Genomic DNA, 10,540 nt, shown 5'->3' with positions numbered 1-10,540 from the left:
TTATGGAAGATTGTGGCTTGATCAAATGATTTGGAGACATAGCAATAAGGACTTCCCCAGCACGTAATTGAATGACTTGGTTGCATCATTCTCCCTCTCAGCTGCCAACTCCGGGCCTGCCCTGTGAAGAACATCCCTGGGCTTCAGCCAGTCGGCAAGCTACAAAATTCTTTTTTGTAACTTCAATAAAAATCTGGAGGAAATAAAAAAAAATTAGTATTGTTTTTCATGCCAAACTTCCCAAGGCTCAGACAGGATTTCTCCTGGAACTCTGAAAAGACTAACCACAGGGACACATAATTTGGTCTGCTTATACTATATGAATTCCCCAGGAATAAAAATTCAGGTTACAGAGCTCAGTGCAGGGATCAGTTTTATTTTGCAGGAATTCAAGCACAAATTCAGATTTGCTTTTGTCAGATACAGTGTTAAAAATAGAAAGAATGAAAAAAATCTGAAGCAGAAACACTGCACATTTCTTTCATGGACTATTTCTTGTGGAACAGGTGGTGATTTCTTTCTCTCCCTTCCAGATGCAAAGGCAAGCCCTAGTCAGGCTGCCAGACTTGCCAGTCTCACAATCAATACACACTCAAAATCTACCATTAGTGATTCTCCTGACAATGTATCTGCTTACCAAAAAGTGGGCTGCCTTAACTAAAAGCTAAGTTGATGATTTCCCTCTAAGAAGAGAATATCACATTTCTCCACTTACTCTATCTTGTTAGGTACATAAAAGAGGTACTATTATTTCCTTCCTAAAACGGCATCATAGAGTTTTCCAGTCCTCTTGACTTGAACCTCTCCAAAGCCAGCTGCCTTGAGGAGCTTGCTGTACTCCGCTGCTGTTCGCTCTTTCCCTTCTGTCTGGACCAACATATTCATTGAATACAGTTGGGTTTCTAAAGGCCCACTTTTATCTTCATTCAGAAGTGACTCAACCAGCAGCACTCCACCACCTGGTTGAATAAAGGGAAATAAAACACACACTGAGCCCTGAGAAGACGAGATATTTTTCAGCTGAGTTGCTAGGCCAGACCCTAATCTTTAGTTTCAGGAAGAAGCAGTCCCTAAGTGAAGTTATATTTCAGCATCACAGAACACAACAAAAGAACAAAAGCATCAGAACATGCCCCTGCTTGACTATGTATGTACTGACGTACCAGGGCCAAAGGGGATGCAATGACTGGGATGGAAATTCCCATTTTCCCCATCTGAAATGCACAGGAGCTTACTGATTATGCTGAGAATGTGGCTCTGTAGGCAGTGCTTTCAAAGCTCTGAGGGTTCAATGTGATGCTTAATGGTATTTTTTTTTTTTACTATGACATATGCACCTGTCTATCTAAACAATACCCAAAATCCCCAGTCCTTACACCTAAATGCCTTGAAAGAGGAGTCCCTGTAGAGGAGGAGACCAAAGTTGGAAGACAGATAAGGAGAACTTAAACCAGGCTCTGATCGTCTTGGCTGGACACAGCTGGTTTAAGAAAGCAAAAGACCAAATTAAGAAACCCCTGTACTGAAACTCTGCCATCCAAATCGAGCATCAAGACTGGTGTGCTTCATGTTCCTGACAAGTGAGAGTCTATCTGCTCTTCAAGAGCTCACACTTACCAGGTTTGCAAGCCTTGTAGACTTTTGCTAGCAGTTGCCTGCAGTTGTCATCATCCCAGTCATGCAGTATCTTGGATAAAATATACAGTTCGGCTTCAGGAATTGAATTGTTAAAGAAGTCTCCTGTAAAGCAAGAATACATGTATTACACAAAACCCCCAAAACATACTCAACGGGCTGAGTTCAGCAAATATTGTCAGTTTTGTCAAGTTCCAAAGACTCTGGGCTTGCCATCTCCATCACCCACATCAGACAGCAACAGGGTTGGGTAAAGGTCCTCTGTGGCACTCCAAAGGAGATTTTGTTCTTGTTCAGCCTCAAGAAGCTCTGAAATGTTTAAAAGCAGCAGTTCAACTGAAACAGCCTTTGATGTAGGGAAAGCATTTGAGTCTAAGTTTTCTCCAGTTACAGGAATTCAAATTCATAAAGCATTAAGAAGAGGAGACAGTTTCTCATGGTTTCTGTCATGGAAAAAAGGAAAGAATTTTCCCTTATCTAAGTAAGTTTTCAAAGACCTTCAGTAACCACAGAGATACAACAGAAATCCATAAGGAAAAAATACACATATCTCACCTCCAAGCACCAGTTTCATCACCACGCCTTTTGCACAGCACCTGTATTCCAGTTTTTCTGTCTGCATCTTACCTTTTCATGTCCACTCCCATTTCTTTGCATCATCACTGACACGCGTAACATTTCCTATGTTTCTCCACCTTTGTTTTTATATACTCCCTTCCTTCCTCATGGCTTCTTTTCTCTCTCTGAGCATCAAGCAATATTAAGTTATTCCAACACTTTGTAAACATCAAAAATTAGATCTCCCTACACTCATTTTCATCATAGATGGTGCAAAGACCATCCAAGATCTACCGACCGGCCAAGAGGAATATGGGCTAGCTCACCCACATTCAAAGCCTGAAATATCTTAGGACTTGAAAGTCAATCAAGTCATGACCAGAGAAGGAAAACCCATTGCTCAGAGCAGACCTGGCATTCCACACATCTGCCAGGAGGTCTGCACAGGAGAAAAGGGAGTGTTAGGAAGATTTATAACATGGCATGGCAGTTTTTCAAAACTGCAAGACTTTTGGGTTTGTTTTTTTTTTTAAAGTACCCTTGTTCTGAAGAAATCAAGTAGTTCTGTTCAGGAGTAAAGAGCTTCTGGGTTGCTGAATAACTGAGCTGTGTCTCTGACAGAAGGTAGCTGCAGATGCACAACTGGGACAGCCCTGTGGTAGCAATGAACTGCAGATCTGGGCTGGAGAGGCTGTGGTCTGGGACACACTGCCCATAAGGGGCAGCTGGAGACCTGATCCTCCACTGGGGTACCTCTGAGCAGACAAGGTGCTCAGGAGCAACAGCTGTCACAACACTACAGCACTGTCCGCACCTACCTTCATGGAAAGTGATCCGATGCTCCTCAGGGGGAATAAATTGCTCTTTGGCCACTTGCACAACTTTCGGCAGGTCATAAATTGTGACCGTGGAATTTGGGTACAAAGAAACACACTCCCGGGCCAAAGCTCCTCCACCTCCTTTAGGGAGAGCAAGCAAAGGTCAGTGCTGACACTAAACCAACCTGTTCAGCAGCAGCCCCATGAAGCGATGCGGGCAACAGTGCATTCAGCCTCATGGAAGCCAGCAAGGTAGGTTTGTTCCCCACGTTGCTGAAAGGGAAAAGAAGGGACAGAAGAGACCATCATCTCCATTTGCTCTGCAGGAGGCTCCAGGGCCCCCAGCACCCAGGTCTATGGGGTTAGCCCCAGCCATAACCACTTACGCACCCCCTCAGCCAGACCCAGCTGTGGGTGCTGGAAGGTGGGAAATGAAAACCAGAGCCACTAAACCAGGCGCTGAGGAAGCAGCGATGGAGCCTGTGAGAGAGCCTGACCCATCCCATGAATCCTGGTAGTGTCCAGCAGTGCTGGGACAGCAGGGCACTGCAGGGTAAGAGGCTGCAGGCAATCTCTCAGTGGCACTGAAGGGGAGGAGGGAAAGAGTCTGGCAACAGAAGAATGTATCAAGCAAGGCAAGAAAGAATGAGAAACCTGACACGTATGCAAGGGGATGGGCCACTACCCAAACAAATGAAACTCCGTAGAGAAAAGCATTCAGCTTCCTAATGCTCTCGCCATTTTCACATTCTCTTGTTACAAAGAGAATCAGTACCAACCAAATCAGTAAAATGCTCCCTTTATTGTCCTGCTTTCCATTGTTTTGCTCATCATATAACATAGGAATTATTTTTCTTTTCAGAGCTGGTAAAAGAAGATAATTCGGAGGCTCGTCAAAGAACATCTACTGACACTCACCTCCCAGGTCACAGATCTGCCTGAACGGGGAAAGGTCAAATGCAGCCAGAACATCTCTGCCACATATACTCCATACCGAGTTCTGGCCAGCCATGAATTTCAGCATTTCTTCTTCTGATCTAGTAATGCAAACAGATACAACAAATAGAAAAGGTAACTTGCAACATCCTTGGTGATTCATATCATATAACTGTTATTTCAAGTTACAGCTTAAACACTAGTCTTTATTTTCATTGACACAGAATACATTCTCTTTGCATATAAACCTACCTCGAGTCTTCCTGTAGCAGAAGGGTACGGCTATGCATTCATGCATTTAAATAGGGAATTAAGACTAGCGAAGTCCAACAGTGTATTATGCTGCTAATTCTCAGGCTTCCATGGGATTATTTTTTTTTCCCCCTTCAACTACCATTGCCTCTGTGCCAGAGACTTGTGATATGTTTTTCAGAATAGGAAATTATATACTTCTATTCAAAATATCAGACAGTGTGCCAGTAACGGATATTGTTGAGAAAGGAAAATGCTCCGTGACGGTTCTGAGGAGTGGGATTCTCACATCATTGTATTTAATTGTCCTGAGCCATAATTAAAAACATTAATTTTATCTACAATAAGAAGAATAAAATTTGTATAAATATGCTAATGATTACCTGTACATTGCTCCAAAAGGGTCTTCAGATGAAATGCCAAAAACTCTTTCATATTGGTTTCTTCCTTCTCTAAAGCAGCAAACAAACAAAGCATATGAGCATGGATTTCTTTTTTTTTTTTTACCCCAAACACACTTCCAGGCTGCAGTTTCAGATGGTTCATCACTGTAGAAGGTGCTCAACTTTGTACAGAATATATAGAATAGAACAGTTTGGGTTGGAAGGGAACTTTAAAGGTCAACTAGTTCAACTCCTCTGCAATGAGCAGGGACATCTTCAACTAGATCAGGTTGCTCAGAGCCCCAAACAACCTGACCTTGAATATTTCCAGGGATGGGGCATCTACCACCTCTCTGGGCAACTTGTTCCAGTGCCTCACCACTCTCATTGTAAAAAAATTTCTTCCTTATATCTAGTCTATGTCTAGCCTCTTTTTGTTTAAAGCCATTACTCCTTGTCCTATCACAACAGACCCTGCTAAAAAGTTTGCCTCCACCTTTCCTGTAGACCCCTTTAAGTCTGCCTTTAAGGCCTGAAAGGCCACAATAAGGTCTCCCCAGAGCCTTCTCTTCTCCACGCTGAACCACCCCAACTCTCTCAGCCTGTCTTCACAGGAGAGGTGCTCCAGCCCTCTGATCATTTTTATGGCCCTTCTCTGGACCAACTCCAACAGGTCCATGTCTTCCCTGTGCCAAGGGCCCCAGAGCTGGACCCAGTACTCCAGGTGGGGTCTCACCAGAGTGGAGTAGAAGGGCAGAATCACCTCCCTCGACCTGCTGGCCACACTTCTTTTGATGTGGCCCAGGATGCGGTTGGCCTTCTGGGCTGTGAGTGCACATTGTCAGCTCATGTTGAGCTCCTCATCCACCAACACCCTCAAGTCCTTCTCGTCAGGGCTGCTCTCAATCCCTTCATCCCCCAGCCTGTATTGGTACCGGGGGCTGCCCCAATATCAACGATGAAATGTGTGTTACCAGCCTGTTTGTAATGGCTGTAAAGGCACCCTCATTTGCCACCCCAAAATATGCTGAAATATTTCTCATCCTTTCACAGGAATGACTGGCTCTTTTCAAGGTCAGGTTGGATAGGTCTTTGAGCAACCTGATCTAGTGGAAGGTGTGCCTGCCCATGGCAGGGGGGTGGAACTGGATGATCTTTAAAGTCTCTTCCAACCCAAATCATTCTGTGATTCTATGCTTTATGGGAACACATCTTAGGTAAAGGTACAAGACTGGTGCAATCATCACCATCACACACACACCCCCCATGTTTGATCATCAGTTGCAAGGCCTGGAACAAGTGAGACTCCAGTCCCATATAGAACAACTACTATACACCTTTGCAACAGAAGTATCCTTGGCTATCATTACTCATCATTTACTTTGTTGATGCCTCCTCAAGTAAGATAGAGTGCTTTCCTGAAGGTCAAACACACAGAAGTCTGATTCTTAGATCATCTCTACCATCAGAAGGAAAAGGAAAACAAGAACACACACAAATGGAAAACAAGAAAAAACAAGAACACACATTGGCCACATTAACAGCAAAAACAATCTGTTGGTTTTTCTTTCTGAGAACCAGACAGCATCTTCATTGTGCCTTTTCCAAGAGACACACCACTCAGAGCAGCCACACAGATGCCGCAAAGCGGTGTGCAACAGACAGCGCACAACACTCCTCCTTACCTCACAGCATCGGCCAGGTAGTGCCAGCACAAGTAGACTGTATTGGAGTAATACATCATAATATGATACTGAGACTTGGGACTTGATTTTGTAAGGTAGATGTTTGAAATTTCTGTGTTTCTGTAGAGGGCTAAAGGGTGAAATAAATATATTTATTAACATGTATGATATACCACCTTGCCAAGCCTTTTGTACAGCATGGTATTTATCACCAGAAGATGCCTATTTGACCAAAGACACAACTGCAGTTCTTCTACAATCAATCCTCCCACTGCAGTGAGCAGTGGCTAAGGGCTGCTGAAATGTGTGTTGCCCCATTCAATGTGAGTAAACACTGCCTACGCTTGCTCCAGCAGCAAACATTTCTTTCATGAACAGCAAGAGGAATGCCTTACAAGAGTCATCATTTACGTATAGGCTTCTGCTATCAGAGGAAGCTTTTGGTATGCTCTATTTGAACGAGAAGCCCTTGCAAACAAGTCTTTTCTCTGCTCAACAAGGTCAGTAAGTGGGAGACAAGTCCCCAAAACAGCATGCCAACCACACCTACCCTCTCTCACTTCACTAGGGCACGACTCTCTGCAGACAGATGAATGTCTAAAGGGCTCACAGAAATCTTCCCTGCTTCCTCCAATGCATCTGCAGTGGCATTACTCACCTGTGTGACTGGCATACAAGAGAATATAAAAGATAGATCCTGCTCTCCTTAAACTCATTGGGCAACTACTGTAAGCCCTAAAACAGGACAAAGCAACACAAGCCAGAGCAGGGGACACAATTTGCAAGACTCTGGCTAGTCCTGACCAGCTGTCTGATGGCCACAGATCCGTTCTGTCCACATGGACTCAATGTCTCTGATGCAAGGGCAAACTGATATCACCTCTCAGTTCAGACCAGCAACTTAACAAAATACTTCATACGGTGGCAAAACTGCAAAGAAAAACAAAATGTATTTTTAAATCATGCTGTTGCCCATCCACCCTGGCATATTTTTTTTTTAAGGTTTAAAATCATGCCTACACCTCAGCATTTTCTTGAGACTATCTCTGTAGAGACCCTGAATATCTTCTCAAAGGTCATGTGAGGCTCTTGCCCAAAGAAGTGTAGGGATATAGAGCCTTTTAATTTACCCCTTTAATCATGCTGACATTTGATGCTTCTCTTTCAGGTGAAGAGGGGATGGTGTTCCCAAGTGATTCTGTCCTCCTTCCAGCTATGGTAACTGGCCTAACACTAGATATCACCTCTCCCCACACACCTTGCCTCACTTTCACAACCTTCAGAGGATTAAGTCTTTTAGTTTCTTCCCCTTCTTCTGCTTTTATTACCTCCTTCTTTTGTTAGCTCTACTGCCAAGAGCTTCAATCCCACGCAGGCATCCAGCAGTCTTTCCATCCCTGTGGTGCTGGTACCCAAGCGTGCAGCAATAGCACCTGAAGACAGAGGCTCTCCTGACTCCAGCAGAAGATCAAACACTCCCAATTCACTGGCAGTGAACATAACCTGAGGGTAAGGAACAGTGGAAGTGAGTGATCAGGTGAAAGCACCAAAGCCCACTGCATTTCTAAAGCTGCTTTGTTGGAGAAACCATACATATAATAATATTTTTTCATATAAAATCATATAAACAAGTCCAGTGATTAAACTGGAGTTTCTCTGAACACCAGTAATACCATACAGTGCTTGTAGTGCACCTTTTTTCATTTCTTTTCGTTTTCTGGAAAAGCCAGCCAATGTTTTTGGCTCACAAAGGCGCACATTTAGAGATTAGGTTTTAGGTTTGAACGTTCCTGCCTCTTCCTTAGTTTCAGAGCACATTCACACAGCCTCTCTTGCTTTTTTGCCTGGAGAGAACAAAGGCAAGACTGTGTGGTGGTGGGTTTTCCTGTTGTTGCTTTTCTTCTTTAACTAAGGATCTAGTGTATACTCCAGTGAACCCTGGAGACTATCCTGTGGCTTGCAGCAGGGGGGAATATCCCAGTCTATGGATCCTATTTTCAGGGACTGATGTGCACGACTACTGTGGTCTCCCTGAGGCAGGGAGGTTCATCTCAGCCAAAAGGACCGCCTCATTCGGACCAGCAGAATTGCCCGGTCTTTTCATAGAGAGGAACGTAACATCTCCAGGAACAACCCTCGACCTTCAGACAGACATACGTAACAATACATAAGAAAAACATCCTTCTCTAGCTGTACGCAGTAAAGTTTACAAGTATTAGCCTATTTCTCTGTCCACACAAACACTCCTAAAACAGTATCCAAGGCATCAACTCAATTAACTGTCTGTATCTACAATGATTTGATAAAGTTCATGGGAAACTCCTTTTACCCTCAGTAGGAACATCGTTTATCCAAAATTGAGATCACTTCTCAAAAACATAGCATCAGTGTTAATTTGGAAAGCATTGGGCACTCCTGTTTCTCACCAAGCAAAAGGATTTTTCATTATCCCATTTTCCTCTCTCTACTGTCCGCTCTGCCTTTCAGGAGCCTTAGGATGTAGCAGTATTTGCGCAACCCAAAGAGCATTTCTTCCATTACCATGTTGGCCAGAGGTGCAGCAAGGGACAATAGAAAAGGCAACTAAATAGTAAATGAGTAAAAAAATCTCCACTGCACTGGATATTATAATTTTATGCCCATGTGCTTACACACACAGAAAGGCAAAAAACATCAGTAAACGATAAAGAAAGTGGAACTACTTTTTCTACCTTTGTGCCTTAATCTTTTATCTGGAAAAGCAGTCATTATACCAGACTCTTTCTTTCACCTAAAAAAAAAAAAAAAAAAAAAGGCATTACGCAGAAGTTCTCAAGCTCAGATTTCTGCATAATACATACGCACAGGAGAGGGAAGGAAATTCTTTGAGAAGATATTTGAAAAATCTTGTTCTTTGCATGGTTTAACAGGGAGTGAAAAAGCAAGTCAAATCATCTCTCCATTTCTCATACTCCAAAAATGAGAAGTGGGAAGAAATCCCGCCGCTGAAGGAACGTTACACATTTGAGGCAGTCAGACAGCAATCCCTCAGCAAAACAACTCCTATGTTTTTATAAAGCCTCATGCAGAGACAAGGTCTGCTCATCCATGCCCCAAAGAGTCAGAGAGGTCTCAATAAATGCTAACTCAATCCTGAGAAGTCAGCTCACTTTCAACTCTTTTTCCTTGTCAAATTTCCATCCTGTCTAGATGAGCAGACAGGATGCTTTCATATGAGATAGTTTACGTTCCAAAGACTTACATTCAGGACCTAAAGTGAGATCCTTGAATATTTCTGTCTGCATACTCTTAGATATCTATCCAAGACTGACTTATATTTCTTACCTTTGAGACTAAAAATCCACTGCTGTATTGCAAGATGGTTTGAGGATAGTCAAGGTCTTCGGTGGAACCCATCTTCTTTCTGGACTGAGGCACAGATTCTCTGTCCTCTTAATTTAAATAAGCTTCTTTCCACCAGGCACAGAGCACACCAGATGATCCACTTAATCTTATTGCTTCTGAGAAACACACTGGTTACAAAACGTGTTAGCTAAGTTGTTTGGCTTCAATGGGTCTTTCTACCAGGTTCAGCTGTTTCTTTGGCTCTTCCATCAACAAGTATAAGGCTAAAGAAGCAGTGCGGATTAAAGCTTTATTGTCAGTTCAGCAGTTGGTTAACACGCTGGTACTTCAGAAGCCTTGAAAGCTTGTAACAAGCAAAACAGAAATCAGTACAGAACAGCATCAAGAACCTCAACTCAGGAGTTCGTAAACCAAAGCAGAGTCTTCCTGGGGCTTGTTCAAAAGCAGCTTTACTCCATCAGGCTGGAATTTTGATGCTGGAAGACTGCCCAAGGATAGAAATCCTTATATATGTTAGCCAGCCCAAAGATGTGACCCCAGAGGACCCCAGACTACAATTTGACAACACAATTCAAGTGAAATGTAGACATTCCAAGGGGTTTAAGAGTGAAGGAATATCAACTCAGTTCAAAGTGGTCACTGCATAGCCCTGGCCAAGCCTGGCATCTCCCATAACCCTAATTCCACTCACCCCTCACTCAAGCATATGCACAGGACTTAACTTCACCATACTGAAGCAGAGACTTGTTCAGCCTCAGGCTCCAGGCCACATACCCAGGGCCTCAGACCTTACCCATAGAAGTAAAACAACTGGCGTAACTACTACATAGCAGGCAAGAGCTGCTGAGGAAATAGTCTGAGAGCAGAGTCCACAGAAGGAGCTGAAGGAGGGGAAAGAAGCCCATCAGTGCGTCTGGAATAATTTCCC

The 10,540-nt window shown here is 43.4% G+C and overlaps 1 protein-coding gene across 3 annotated transcripts; it reads right to left on the bottom strand.

Annotated features, from left to right (window-relative positions):
• Positions 1–377: 377 nt before the first annotated feature.
• Positions 378–9,770, bottom strand: ASMT (acetylserotonin O-methyltransferase). 3 transcript variants are annotated; one of them, XM_063350465.1, is made up of 8 exons: positions 9,592–9,770; positions 7,596–7,770; positions 6,268–6,397; positions 4,583–4,651; positions 3,930–4,048; positions 3,012–3,152; positions 1,618–1,740; positions 378–959 (listed from the first exon to the last, which is right to left on the bottom strand). In XM_063350465.1, the coding sequence occupies exons 1-8, from the start codon at positions 9,661–9,663 to the stop codon at positions 748–750; spliced, it is 1,041 nt and encodes a 346-aa protein (XP_063206535.1). In that variant the 5' UTR covers positions 9,664–9,770; the 3' UTR covers positions 378–747. The 3 variants fall into 3 exon arrangements, with proteins under 3 accessions (XP_063206535.1, XP_063206619.1, XP_063206448.1); XM_063350549.1 differs by lacking the exons at positions 378–959; positions 1,618–1,740 and adding an exon at positions 8,979–9,037 and having other exon boundaries at positions 1,791–3,152; positions 9,592–9,652; XM_063350378.1 differs by lacking the exons at positions 378–959; positions 1,618–1,740 and having other exon boundaries at positions 1,791–3,152.
• Between the last annotated feature and the right edge of the window lie 770 nt (positions 9,771–10,540).

Source organism: Chroicocephalus ridibundus, chromosome 1 (assembly GCF_963924245.1).
Source record: "Chroicocephalus ridibundus chromosome 1, bChrRid1.1, whole genome shotgun sequence".
NCBI lineage: Eukaryota > Metazoa > Chordata > Aves > Charadriiformes > Laridae > Chroicocephalus > Chroicocephalus ridibundus.
Note: the sequence above shows the minus strand (reverse complement) of the source record. Positions and strands in the feature narration are given on the sequence as shown.

Bases quoted from the DNA above. Each gene is read 5' to 3' on its own strand.
- ASMT (XM_063350378.1), bottom strand. From the start codon at position 9,663: ATGGGTTCCACCGAAGACCTTGACTATCCTCAAACCATCTTGCAATAC. The intron at 4,049-4,582 runs GTAATCATTAGC...TTGCATTACTAG, and splicing joins CCTTTTGGAGCAATGTACAG to ATCAGAAGAAGAAATGCTGA. The intron at 3,153-3,929 runs GTGAGTGTCAGT...CTCTCCCTAAAG, and splicing joins GCAGATCTGTGACCTGGGAG to GAGGTGGAGGAGCTTTGGCC.